At 40.8% G+C, this 14,953-nt stretch overlaps 1 protein-coding gene across 1 annotated transcript in view; it reads right to left on the bottom strand.

The window, feature by feature from the left end:
• Positions 1–14,953, bottom strand: part of anne (anne boleyn) — a 382,933-nt gene that overhangs the window by 91,982 nt on the left and 275,998 nt on the right. The window contains exon 10 of the mRNA XM_067140654.2: positions 8,935–9,120. Within this exon, the coding sequence (XP_066996755.2) occupies positions 8,935–9,120 (186 nt within the window). The remainder of the gene's footprint in view (positions 1–8,934; positions 9,121–14,953) is intronic.

Genomic DNA, 14,953 nt, shown 5'->3' with positions numbered 1-14,953 from the left:
AAAGCATATCATTATGTTTTTAACAAATGTATAATAATGTGAACTCAGCCTTTTTAAACAGAGACATTGTATACAAGCTAAATGTTTTTATGTATGGTACTCAACACAATTCACTAGTCATAACTATCTACATCAGCAGGACGTTTCTATGGAAAACATAATACACAAAAAAGAAATTTTAGTTAAAACAATTCATGTCAGCTTAACCATTTTAAGTATTTTATTATTAAGCAAAATCCAGGATTCTGGCTATTTTGATCTTAGGTAGTAGGATGATGATGATCATCATGCTTGTGGTTTAAAGGAGCCTAACATCGAGGCCATTGGCCCCTAATGGTATGAAATAAGACGAAATGTTATGACCATTTAAAATCTAGAATCCTCCACTGACCAGATTAAAAAACACGAGGGCGAAAAACGAATGGATAGATCCGAAGTTAAAACAATCAGTCGATCCGACCCGCAATGCCCCACATTCCCAGAAACTAGTGTTAAATAATAGTATTACTGACCAAGGGATTGCGTCGAAAGCATAATACTGAATTGATGATGCTTGTAGTCGAAACAGGTCAAAAATCCAGGTCATCAGCCCCTCAAAATGGTACTTATCGCTAGGAAAATAGAACCATGCTATTTGTCATGTTGCGGTACTAATCAAAAGTAGCGTAGACTCGCGCAATTCCACACATTATGGTACTAATCACAGGTAATGAAATTTGCACATGTAACACAGACCTATGGTGTTTTGCACACTGCGGTGCTATTTACAGGCAATGTAAACCTATGGCGTTCCTCACATAAGTGGATTAACCACAGGAACCCGCACTATCCCGCGGTGTTCCTCGCATAGTGGGTACTAAGCATAGGCAAGGCAGAACCACAGTGTGGCTAATCCCATGGTGTTGCACATATAGGAGTACAAATCACAGGTACTGTAGAAGCCGGCAACGTACTCTATTGCTACTAATCACAAACCTATTTGCTACCTAACACAGTGGCACTACGCGCAAGTAAAAGCAACCCACGGTGTTCCCTGCGTGGTGGTAAATATCACAAGTGGTTTCATGGTTTTAATAAAATCATCCCTTGGTCATCCGTTTTAATCACCTCTTACGACAGGCAGGGAATACTGTGGGTGTATTCTTTGTCGGCATTCCCCACCCGAAGGTGGGTTGTGTGTTTGGTCCGCGAGAGGTATTTTATTTCCCTAAAGTTTGCCGGCAAGCCAGTTAGGACCCCCCTATCCGCCACCTGGGACACACCATGTCGGAGTATCACCTCTCCTCCTGCTATGCCAACGTAGTAGGTTCGTGGTTAGGTAGTAGGAACAGAGGCTGAAGATGCCTTTAAAAAAAATTTTAAAAAATAGGTGAAACCATGTCCCGCTTATGACATAATAATGTAAACATATATTTATATAAATCAATAAAAAACATAATGTATCGAAAAGGTGCACTCAAAAAATAAAATTCTTTTATAAGGTATACGTTCCAGTTGCTATGGAATGGGAGTGGGCATCTCGGACATATTCTGAGTAATGGTCCTCCTCGTACTCAGGTGGCTAGGACTATACAATTCACCGGTGGTCCATAACCCGTTAGAGGAGAGATCCTCACTTGGACTATGTGCAAGTAGGGTAGCATCCTGCTTCATGAATTTACCGAGCTCAGAACATTTTAAGCAAGCTTCGGACTTATGGGAGTAATGGAGTCCCGCTCCCATTTGACAGGCGAGGGACTCCTTGGAAACAACTTGGCGAACGAAATGGAATTCGATGGGGAGCTATCAATATTAATGGGGCTTATGGAAGAAACAAGGTAGAACTGGCTGAGTCAGCAAAGAGGATGCATCTGGATGTGCTAGGAGTAAGTGATATTCGGGTAAGGTAAGATAGCGAGGAAGAGATAGGAGATTATAAAGCGTACATGAGGGGTGTTAGAAAGGGAAGGGCAGAGTCTGGGGTAGGGCTCTCTATCAGCAATACCATTGCACGCAACATAGTTTCTGTTAGGCACGTAAATGAGCGAATGATGTGGGTAGATTTGTCAGTTGGAGCAATTAGGACTAGAATTGGCTCCATGTATTCACCATGTGAGAGTGCAGATGAGGATGAAGTTGACAAGTTTTATGAAGCATTGAGTGACAGCGTGGTCAGGGTCAACAGCAAGGATAGAATAGTGCTAATGGGCGATTTCAATGCGAGAGTTGGGAATAGAACTGAAGGATACGAAAGGGTGATTGGTAAATGTGGGGAAGATATGGAAGCTAATGGGAATGGGAAGCGTTTGCTGGACTTCTGTGCTAGTATGGGTTTAGCTGTCACGAATACATTCTTCAAGCATGAGGCTATTCACTGCTACACATGGGAAGCTAGGGGTACCAGATCCATAATGGACTATATCTTAACAGACTTTGAATTCAGGAAATCTGTTAGGAATGTACAAGTTTTTCGCAGATTTTTTGATGATACAGACCACTATCTGATCTGTAGTGAATTAAGTATCTCTAGGCCTAGGGTAGAGAAAGTGAAATCTGTCTGCAAACGAATAAGGGTAGAAAATCTCCAGGACGACGAAATTAGACAGAAGTACATGGAAATGATTAGTGAGAAGTTTCGAACAGTAGACAGTAAGCAGGTTCAGTATATAGAAAGTGAATGGGTGGCATACAGGGATGCTGTAGTAGAAACAGCAAGGGAATGCCTAAGAACAACTGTGTGTAAATATGGGAAAAGGCGAACATCTTGGTGGAATGATGAAGTGAGATCAGCTTGTAAATGTAAAAAGAAGGCTTATCAGAAATGGCTCCAAACAAGGGCCGGGGCAGACAGGGTTTTGTACGTAGATGAAAGAAACAGAGTGAATCAAATAGTTGTTGAATCCAAAAAGAAGTCTTGGGAAGATTTTGGTAATAACCTGGAAAGGCTAGGTCAAGCAGCAGGGAAACCTTTCTGGACAGTAATAAAGAATCTTACGAAGGGAGGGAGAAAGGAAATGAACAGTGTTTTGAGTAATTCAGGTGAACTCATAATAGATCCCAGGGAATCACTGGAGAGGTGGAGGGAATATTTTAAACATCTTCTCAATGTAAAAGGAAATCATCCTGGTGGTGTTGCAAACAGCCAAGCTCATGGGGAGGAGGCAAATGATGTTGGTGAAATTATGCTTGAGGAAGTGGAAAGGATGGTAAATAAACCCCACTGTCATAAGGCAACAGGAATAGATGAAATTAGACCTGAAATGGTGAAGTATAGTGGGAAGGCAGGAATGAAATGGCTTCACAGAGTAGTAAAATTAGTGTGGAGTGTTGGTAAGGTACCTTCAGATTGGACAAAAACAGTAACTGGACCTACCTATAAGCAAGGGAAGAGGAAGGATTGCAACAACTATCAAGGTATCTCATTGATTAGTATACCAGGCACCGGGCGAGTTGGCCGTGCGCGTAGAGGCGCGCGGCTGTGAGCTTGCATCCGGGAGATAGTAGGTTCGAATCCCACTATCGGCAGCCCTGAAAATGGTTTTCCGTGGTTTCCCATTTTCACACCAGGCAAATGCTGGGGCTGTACCTTAATTAAGGCCACGGCCGCTTCCTTCCAACTCCTAGGCCTTTCCCATCCCATCGTCGCCATAAGACCTATCTGTGTCGGTGCGACGTAAAGCCCGTAGCAAAAAAAGTATACCAGGCAAAGTATTCACTGGCGTCTTGGAAGGGAGGGTGCCATCAGTCATTGAGAGGAGGAATTTGGATGAAAACCAGTGTGGTTTCAGACCACAGAGAGGCTGTCAGGATCAGATTTTTAGTATGCACCAGGTAATTGAAAAAAACTACGAGAGGAATAGCCAGTTGTGTTTATGTTTCGTAGATCTAGAGAAAGCATATGACAGGGTACCGAGGGAAAAGATGTTCACTATACTGGGGGACTATGGAATTAAAGGTAGATTATTAAAATCAATCAAAGGCATTTATGTTGACAATTTGGCTTCAGTGAGAATTGATAGTAGAATGAGTTCTTGGTTCAGGGTACTTACACGGGTTAGACAAGGTTGTAATCTTTCACCTTTGCTGTTCGTAGTTTACATGGATCATCTGCTGAAAGGTATAAAATGGCAGGGAGGGATTCAGTTAGGTGGAAATACAGTAAGCAGTTTGGCCTATGCTGACGACTTGGTCTTAATGGCAGACTGTGCCGAAAGCCTGCAGTATAATATCTTGAAACCTGAAAATTAGTGCAATGAGTATGGTACGAAAATTAGCCTCTCGAAGACTAAATTGATGTCAGTAGGTAAGAAATTCAACAGAATTGAATGTCAGATTGGTGATACAAAGTTAGAACAGGTCGATAATTTCAAGTATTTAGGCTGTGTGTTCTCCCAGGATGGTAATATAGTAAGTGCGATTGAATCAAGGTGTAGTAAAGCTAACGCAGTGAGCTCACAGTTGCGATCAGCGGTATTCTGTAAGAAGGAAGTCAGCTCCCAGACGAAACTATCTTTACATCGGTCTGTTTTCAGACCAACTTTGCTTTACGGGAGTGAAAGCTGGGTGGACTCAGGATATCTTATTCATAAGTTGGAAGTAACAGACATGAAAGTAGCAAGAATGATTGTTGGTACAAACAGGCGGGAACAATGGCAGGAGGGTACTCGGAATGAGGAGATAAAGGCTAATTTAGGAATGAACTCGATGGATGAAGCTGTACGCATAAACCGGCTTTGGTGGTGGGGTCATGTGAGGCGAATGGTGGAGGATAGGTTACCTAGGAGAATAATGGACTCTGCTATGGAGGGTAAGAGAAGTAGAGGGAGACCAAGACGACGATGGTTAGACTCGGTTTCTAATGATTTAAAGATAAGAGGTATAGAACTAAATGAGGCCACAACACTAGTTGCAAATCGAGGATTGTGGTGACGTTTAGTAAATTCACAGAGGCTTGCAGACTGAACGCTGAAAGGCATAACAGTCTATAATGATAATGTATGTATGTATGTATGTATGTATGTATGTATGTATGTATGTATGTATGTATGTATGGTATACGTTGTTCAATGTGGATCCAACGATGATATTTGTAATGGCTGAGTATGTCGTGAAAACTGTCAAGGAGCACGTCAGGAAGGTTGTTTCAGTGCACCACAGAGACTGGGATGAGAGGGTCCCATTATTTTTGATGGTCTATTGAGCGTCCACCCATGAAATGACAGGATCGGCACCAGATCAGGAGCAGCCAGTCATAGACAATGTGTGGGAGTTAGTGGATCAGCTCAGTAACATTGATGACTAAGCCTGACAACATCTGAGGGTAGGCAGCAACAGGATGAAAGCCCGCTACAACATGCTGGTGAACTCTGCAGATTACCAGGAAGTTGATCGAGTTTGGTTGTAGTGGCCTGTGCAGACAAAAAGGAAATCGTCGATGCTTCAGTCACCATGGGAAGGCCCATACACCGTCGCCACTAGGATCAATGACATTGTCTATAGGATCTGGCAGCATACCCAGGGCAAGATGATGGCTGTCCAGCCGGATCTCTCTTGGCGCCATGCTGTAGAGCAGATTGGGATGAGCAGCCTTAAGCAGGAGGCAGAGCGACGGTGTCCGCCAATGGCTTTGGGAATGAGCACATTAGCCTCGCATGGCTGCAAGTGATATCAGCGAGTGTAATGCTGTGCAATACTGGATCAGAGAGTGGACAGTGTCGACAGAGTACCATTTGTGAACTGACGGCAAATGCAGAACAGTGCAGCTGAGTGATGAGGGACAGTGAATGGGAGACTGTTTTGCACGTGCGCAAACTGTGGACTGAGCAGGAGTTTTAGCTGTATGGAGAGTCCAAACTTGAACTGCCATGGTGTCAAATGACAGTTGAAATGTCGTATGGCTTTTAGTGCCGGGATATCCCAGGACGGGTTCGGCTCGCCAGGTGCAGGTCTTTCTGTTTGACGCCTGTAGGCAACCTGCGCGTCGTGATGAGGATGAAATGTTGATGAAGACAACACAAACACCCAGCCCCCGTGTCATTGGAATTAACCAATTAAGGTTAAAATCCCCGACCCGGCCGGGAATCGAACCCGGGACCCTCTGAACCGAAGGCCAGTACGCTGACTGTTCAGCCAACGAGTCGGACAAATGACAGTTGCAGAAGTGTGTATGTGACGTTCTCCAAGAAACCATACCTCAAGTTGCACGACAAAATTTTACGCTCCGAAGTAAAAATGTGTGAAGGGTGGCAAACATAGAATTTTAGATTTGAACGCCATCTATTAGCCTGAACCTTGAACTATGTGATAGAAGGAGTGACACGTCAACATACAGAAAAGTCTTCAAAATAACCTTGGAAATGGGCTGTACAGTCAAACAAAACCATACCTCAAGTTACAATGAGAATTTAACATTGGTGACTTAAGGTATGGTTTCTTAAATGAAGTCCCTGCATTGTTTTCTTGTACCAAAATATGAAATAACCAGCTTATGCATTAAGATAATGTATCATTACAATTAGACACACTTACTGGGCTGCACATTTTAAAACTGGTGATATGGCTGCGATTTGTTTCATGCTGACAAATGCAACAAAGGAACATTATCATGTGGAGAGTTATGTTAGGTTTATTATGAAGAAATAATTTCTTTTCTGCCAGTGGGCCATACGATTTTCTTTTTCTGTGACCGGAATTTTGGTCTCATGAAAATGATGTACCGCGTGACACATACTTCTGTGACAGGTTTCGGTCATTGAAGATCGTACCCCCGAGTCAAAACTTAACAAAAATGCCGTGATTGGACAAGAAACTGGTGAGCTGTTAGTAAGTATATACGACTAGCAACAAGGTTCTTATTGTTCTGTATTGAAGATGACGTTAGGCATAAAATCTCAAGGATAATTTAATAAAGCCACGTATTCAATACTTTCCAATTTCTTGCCAGTCAACATCATTTCCTTTCTGCCAGTGGACCATACAATTTTCTTTTGCGACTGGAATTTTGGTCTCATGAAAAGGGGGTACTGCCCGACACGTACTTCTCTGACGGGTATCGTTTCGGTCATTGAAGATTGTACCCCTGCATGCACGTACTTTTCCACTCATTTCACAGCTGATAGTGAACGATGATGCAACCTCACATTTTGTAAGAATGTGGGTTGAAAGAACAGCTCTTGATTGATGCTCATAAGTAGAACATTTTTCGCTTACAGAAGCATCCAACAGTATTATGGTGAAGTCACAGCTCACTGAACCAGTGGCTACTATTTTTAGCTACAGTGAAAACATGTGCCCGAAGATTCTCTGAGCTCTGTCAGCAGCAATGAAATAACGCGCCTGTAGTTTCTATGGGCGGCGGCTCCAATGCGTTAAATTAGTTACAGAAAACATGTTGATTCAATCTATGATGGCTCAGCTGGATAAAACTTCCATTACATCAGACTTCATTAAGAAAGTAACTGCCAGTAATGCTATTTCATGGATTATATCCCGGCCATCAACCATCACAACGTGTTGTGGATTTGAGGAAGTTCACCTTCTGAATAGTCACCAAAAGAGGAGCAACTGGTCTTTAACATTCTGACTCAGCTGCCTGGAATACGAGACTTTGACAAGACAGTTACACAAGTGCATGATGGACTGGAATGCCATGATGATCTGGAGGGAAACAGGGAAGAGCAAGTTGTGTAAGAATTCTTGGATGGTAAGTTTCTTGGAGTGCATAATTTTGAATTTTTGTTTCACACACAAAAAATTAAATCACAGCTAGCTTAAAAAATATTGTCCTCCTCCAAACATTGCAGAAAAAATTGGTAATGTATCAAGCAATGATACTGGGAAGGGGGATGATGGTTGTTTCAAAGAGGAAGTGGGACAATGTACAGCAATATTACAGTACGTGTTAGTTCCTACAGAGACTTTCCAAAAGTCTGCTAAATAGTAAGAAAGCAGAACAAATCAATGGTCTGGAATCTAAATTGGTAAAAAAATTAATTTTAAAACGATAATGAAAATGAAAGAAAGTTCAATTTATGATTTTTTTTTAGGGAAAAGTGAAAGGTTAGGAACAACTTCATAGTAAGCTGTACACTGAAGTAAGTAAAGTACTGTAGTGTGAAAGTGTAAATAAACTGCAGTTAACTGAGCTTTATGTAACATACAATTTTATATCAAAGTTATAAAACAAAAGTTAAAAATTTATTGAAAATTGCCTCCTCCTTTTTAGCAACAACCCCTCTAATAGACGAATATTTCTTTTGCATAACAGTCAGTGGTCACTTAAGACAGGTTCCTCTGTACTGAGAAGGGTAGGTAGTGATGCTAGCTTCGACTTTCCTTCATCTCAGATAAGAGTTATCAAAAACTTGTGCCGCCTGACCCAGTGCACCCATTCATGTGTTGTCTTGCAGCGAGTTGAAGTCTCCAAACTCTACTAAACTAGTTCCTTGTCTTTCTTGTTGAAACAGTTGTTATTTTTCATTATATCAATACCTGTCAGTAGACACGATACTGGAGGATGGTAGCCAGAACCATGGTTTCCTCAAATTTTACTATGTAACTAAGTAAAGTGAGGACCATTGCAAATATCAAGCAAGAAGGCATCCCACATAAATGTTAACTAAATCTTGAAAGTGCAGAACTGTCTTTTGGTTCAATTACGGCTCAGCTACGGATATGGACGTTCCTAAGGCGCCTGATTTTGACTGTAATTTTTTAATCTGTTTTGTCACCAAGTTATTTCTGACAAATGTAATAATGTTACCTTGTTAGTTTTCAGTTCAAATAAGAAGCGCCTGATATAGTTGAATCTTGTGCTTTGAAAAAGAAAGAAAGAAAGCAAGAAAGAAAGAAAGAAAGAAAATACATAAGTAAATAAAAGCAATATATCTTGCTAATTGGTAGTTTACTAAAATATGGTTTAACTTACTAATATATGGTTTAACTGCCGAGTCTCACCTTTAAATCAAGAGGATCACCACACAATTTGCCGTCAATTACAGTGAGCGAGTGACAGGTTGTCATGCCAATAAGGAACTCACTTATACTTAATCTTTGAATGTTTTTCACTGGGACTAAGAATTTTCGATCTATTACAGGTACGGCACCCCACATATCTAATCCATCTTCTGTTAATGTACCAGTCTGAAATATAAAAAAGTTTGATGTTGGTTAAGTTGTAAGAAATGTCAGAGAACCATTATTTACATTATTATTTACGAAATAGGAACAGAACTGGTGAAGGAATGGTAAAGCAAGAAGGAAGTTGCCTTTAAAAAAGAATCATTCCTGCATTTATTGGTAGGTATTTTAAAATGGGGAAACCATGAAATTAGTTTCAATAACATCCACTGGAATTCAAATTTAGATATTTCTCAGCTCCAAACCAACTCACCACATTGTCCAGTATTTTAATATGCCAATGTCATCTTCACTAGATGGAGAAGACTTTTATGTGCAATCAAATGTATCATTGCCCTAGTCCATTACTAAGATGTCTTAATAAGGAGATTTTGAAAAATAAAGGACATAAAACATATATCTTGCTCTCTCTGCTCCTAAACTAAAGTATCATTAATTCCAGTTTGTCCACAATCTGAGAACAATATCTTAATGTTTCGTAATTACATTTTCTGAATTAAAGCATAGAAACTGCTTTTTTCAAAACTGTCATTTTAAGATGTCTTAGTACTGAATTAGGGCAGTGATATGTTGAAATTTGGTTGCAGTGAATGATACTTGGAGTCCATTCTTGAAGCAAGATATTACCTGCCAGGTGGGATTGAGTTAACTGGAAATCATATATAGAATGACTTTTGCTCATTATCTTGTTATGATACATGTTATAAAATGATTGCACAACATTTTCTCATTCCTTACTTTGTCCCTTCTACTCTTCTGTATCGTACCCCTCAAGAACTTAATTTTGGCTGCCTGTATTCGACTCTCATCCTTCTCTGTCACTGTCCAAGTTTCTGCTCTGTAAGTTGTTATGGGTATGTAATACATCTTGTACATAGTTCCCTTTGCTTCCATTGGCACATCTTTGTCCCGTAACATGTTTCTTACATTAGGATGGAAACAGCTTCCAGCTTGAATCCTCTTACTAATCTCAGCATCCAGTCGAGCATTCTCCATTAATTTTTCTCCCCCAGGTATTTGAACGTCTCCACTACTTCCAGGGGCTTGTCTGCAAATCTAATCTGACCTTTCCCTTCCTTCTCCCCTCTAGTCATAACAAGAGTTTTACTCTTTTCTACACATATTTTCAATGCTAATTCTTTGATCTTCCCATTCACCACACCCAACTCTTCTTGAACCTTCATGTCCTCTTCTCCCCAAATTGCAATATCATCTGCAAATAACATGATGTTCATTTCTCTTCCTCCATATATTGCTTTTGCAGTTCTCATGATGTCATCCAGTAGTATTGCAAACAGCAGTGGTGATAGAACACTTTCCTGCCTCAGCCCACTAGTGATTTTGAACCAACTTGTCCTCCCAACTTGTGTTTGCACGCAACTACAACATTCCTTGTACATTGCCGTGATCATTTTTATTAATCTCTGTCCAATTCCTTTTTGCACCAGACTCTCCCAAAGTTTAGTCCTGGAGACACTGTCATATGCCTTTTCAATGTCAATGAATGTCATCGCCATATCATTCCCATACTCCCATTGCTTTACCATTAGTTGTCTCATAATGAAAATGGACTCTAGGTATTGTTGACCTTCCACTTCTGAACCCAAACTGATTTTCCTGCATCTGATTTTCAACCCTCAACCTTATCCTACTTTCCAGTATCCTCTCCATTATCTTAGCATCATGGGATATCAGAGTAATTCCCCTGTAGTTCAATACTTTCTTATCGCCTTTCTTGAAAATTGGGATGATTATTCCTTTTTGCCAATCCTCAGGGACCTCCTTATTCTCCCAGACAATCCTGAGAATTCGATATGTCCACTGCAGGCCTACACAGTTCCAGCTGCCTTTTTCATCTTCACTGTAATTGCATCTATTCCAGCAGTTATTCCATTCTTCATCTTTCTTACTGCCATTTCAATATCATTCAATGTAATTTCTTCATCAACTAATTGCCTTTCCTGGTCGTCCATTGAATGACTGTCATTAGTTCTCATGTTCAGCAACTTCTGAAAATACTCTCTCCATCTATTTCTTATTTCTTCTGGCTTTGTTAATATTATGCCAACAATATACTTCACAAATCTGTATTTACATGATCTCTCTTTTTGTTTCTTAAAATACCATACAGTAATTTCTTGCTGCCCTGCATATCATCTCTCAATTTCTGTGTGATTAAAGCCCAGCTTTTCCTCTTTTCTTCCTCCTCTACTTTCTTGGTCAAATTATTTACCTCCACATATTTTCTTCTACTTTCTTCAGTCTTAGATGTTTTCCATGCTTTCCATGCCATTTTCGTTTCCTTCACTTTAATCTTTACCCTATCATTCCACCAGTGTCTCTCTTTGTCTTTCACATTTCCTGATGTTCTACCACATACCTTTTCTGCACATCCAACCAGTGCTTCCTTAAATCTTTTCCATTCATCTTTAACATTTCCCATCTCCATCGTCTTGGGTACCAAGGATATATTTCCCTTTGAAATTCTTCTTGTATTCTTTTCTCCTTCAACTTCCATACTTTAATTCTTTTCTCTCTTCTTAATGGGGGTTTTCCGATCTTTCCCACTTTGTTTTTCTATCACAACTCTATGATCTCCACCAAACGCTTCTTCAGGCATGGCTGTAACATCTAAAAGGTTCTACCGGTGTTCTTTCTCCAAGATTATATAATCAATAATCATGTTTTTTTTTTTTTTTTTTTTTTTTTTTTTGTCCGTCTCCCCAACCATACCTTGTAATCTTCTGACTGTTCTTCCTAAACCAGGTGTTTCCAACAATCATTTAGTTCCTCATGCAAAAATCCACCAGCAACTCACCTTCTGGATTTACATTTCCATATCCAAAGGGCCCTACAACATCTTCCTTTCCATGTCTTTCCATTCCAACTTGTGCATTTAGATCTCTCATCAACAGCACACTTCCTTATCTTCTATCTGTCTCACCACTTCCTCTAAAAAGTCCTCTAGATGCTCATCTATGCAACCCTTTTTGGGGGCATACAAATGAAATAGATCGTTCATGCCATTTTCAAACTGGAGTCTCATCACCATCATCCCACCGCTGACACATTTTGTATATTCCATATATTCTTGGATTTCTTCTCTAAGTATGATGGCTAGTCCATTTTTTGCCCGAGGTCCTCCGCTGTAATAAAGCCTGTATCATCCGTTCAGAGGAATCTCTCCCGTACCCCTCTTCTTGGCCTCACACAGTCCTAGTATGGCTATATCTTTTTCTTTCATGAAGTCAACCATTTCTCCTGTCTTTCCCGTCAGTGTCAGGACATTTACTGTGGCAATCTTGATGTAGTTTGGTGCTGGTTGCCCACTTCTTACAGTTCTCCCAGCTGCAGGTCGCTTTTAGCAGGGGATGCCCTAACCTTTTCCGAGGCACCATATCTGCTTTATCCATACAGGCTATTGTTACGATGGGCTCGCCACTACCCAAAGCCATTTTATACCTACTGCCAGGTTCAAAATTAGGCCGGCCCTAACATGGAGACAGACGCCTTTCGTAGCCGCTCCTCTGAAGTACAGACGCTACGGGTTTGCCCCTCCCACCATCTCCACCATACCGAAGTCCACCTTTTCCGCCATAGATGCTGTTGAGGTCTTCACTCGTAACCCTGAGTTGGTACCCATACCAGATGTTACACACCAAGTCAGTGTGCTCTGGGACTCACATAGGCAGGGGTGCCACTGCCTGGGTAGGCCTGCCTCCGAAGAGGGTCCCTACCTGCTACCACTGCAGGTAACCTTCACAAACTAGAAGGAATCCAACATCGCGCTGAACGACTAATTAACAAGAACAGCTGCCTGTCTTCCCTGCCGTCAATCGCCTTCCTGTGTAAGCAAAGTGACCGTCACCTTCTTACACTAATCTCTTATGGGGGCCATTCACCTTTCACCATTCCTTCGACTCTTCTTGTCCTACAGCTCCATCCGCAGAGGCAAAGGGGTGCATCTTATACCCTTCTTTGCATGAACCGAGTTCTACAAACAAGGTTTCTTTGCTCGTTCAGCATAGCTTTGGAACGACTCCCCTGCCAACAATCAATCAATCAATCAATCAATCAATCAATCAATCAATCAATCAATCAATCAATCAATCAATCAATCAATCAATGAGTGGCCAAAAAGAGGAAGAGGAAATACTACAGTTTGAACTTACAAGGGAAACACCAGTAAAGTCATATCAAAACCGACAATGAAATTTTGCTGAGAAAACGAGAGGACAATAACAAAACAAAACAATGCACAAGAATTTAGCTGCTATTTCAAGCTGTAAGATCCTGAAATCGACACTGAAATGTCTAATAAGATTGCACGTGTTAGCATATAGCTGGAGGTGTACAGCCCTGGTGACCAGCCGAGGCGAGTGCGTTACCTTGAGCTCTCTATGCCATGTTCCTTTGAGAGAGCATTAATGAATCCGGTTAATTTTCTAGAGTATGCATTACATTATTTGCGCGAAGGAGGTTTCTCCTCTTCCCGTGAAATAACTTTGGAAGAAAGGGAGATGGGTCAACATGTGATCGAATTAATTGAAAATCACCCCATGGATGCCAGCACTGTCTCAGAGTCGTGTCTGGAGAGAAATGGTGATAGCGAAAGAGACAGCTGAAGCAGCAAAACCTCATCTGCATAATCTGAAAGAGAAGACAGCACAACATTGCCAAGTATGAGAGGCGTTACAGATACGAGTTTGAGAAGTCTCATTCCCGGCAATCCAGTGAAGCAACACTGCAATTATCTGACACATCTGCCAGTTCAAGCTATGCTTCCAGTCCACACAAGAAAATGAAATACACTGTAGTTATACATTTATGGTTGAATGGGGGGAGGTAAGAAGTGGCTTTCATTAACTAATGTTCGCAAGAACTGAATGGTGACATCACCACGACAAGTCTGCATCAGTAAGAAACGTTGAACACAGTGTTATTCTGGATATTACAATGTGTTGCACAATACTGTAGTGTGGATTATACATCATATATACAGATAATAATAAATTATATCCTATTAATTACAGGTTTTAATAATAATAATAATAATAATGTTATTTGCTTTATGTCCCACTAACTACTTTTATGGATTTCGGAGACGCCAAGGTGCCGGAATTTAGTCCCGCAGGAGTTTTCTTAGGTGCAAGTAAATCTACAGACACGAGGCTGACGCATTTGAGTACCTTCAAATACCACTGGACTGAGCCAGGATCGAGCCTGCCAAGTTGGGGTCAGAAGGCCAGCGCCTCAACCATCTGAGCTACGCAGCCCGGTAATTACAGGTTCTTACATTAACTAAACAAGTTCAAACACCAAGTAATCAAGTTAGAGGAATTAATCAGGCATAGCTAACGACCCCATCCTGGCCGAGAATCAAACCTATGGACCTATGAACTGAAGGCCACTACACTGACTATTCAGCCAAGGAGCCACACTTCCTGCCAAGAAACTGTGCAGGAAAGAAAATTTAACAGAAATAAGTCATGCTAGGACAGTCAGTGCTGGAGAGACTGGTCAAGCACCTCTTCATCACATCTTCTGTAAGTTAACTGTGGTTTTTTGCCAAACTCTTAAATCTCTTTCATAACAAGCAGCAGATTTCTCATACGGAATTTTCCAAGATCAGTATTAGAATGTGATTAGAATGTCCTTAGCTTTGTATGTGATATCCCCAGCTATTTAAAAAAACCTTATAAATTATATTTTAGGACTCAATCATTGTTATTACAAACTAAGCTCAACTGAAAAAAATAATATTCCTTTGTACCAAGTCCTTAAAAATTGATGTACAGAAATAATGGTCAAGTATATCCCAAAAGTACCAAAATAC

Source organism: Anabrus simplex, chromosome 2 (genome assembly GCF_040414725.1).
Source record: "Anabrus simplex isolate iqAnaSimp1 chromosome 2, ASM4041472v1, whole genome shotgun sequence".
NCBI classification, from domain to species: Eukaryota; Metazoa; Arthropoda; class Insecta; order Orthoptera; family Tettigoniidae; genus Anabrus; species Anabrus simplex.
Note: the sequence above shows the minus strand (reverse complement) of the source record. Positions and strands in the feature narration are given on the sequence as shown.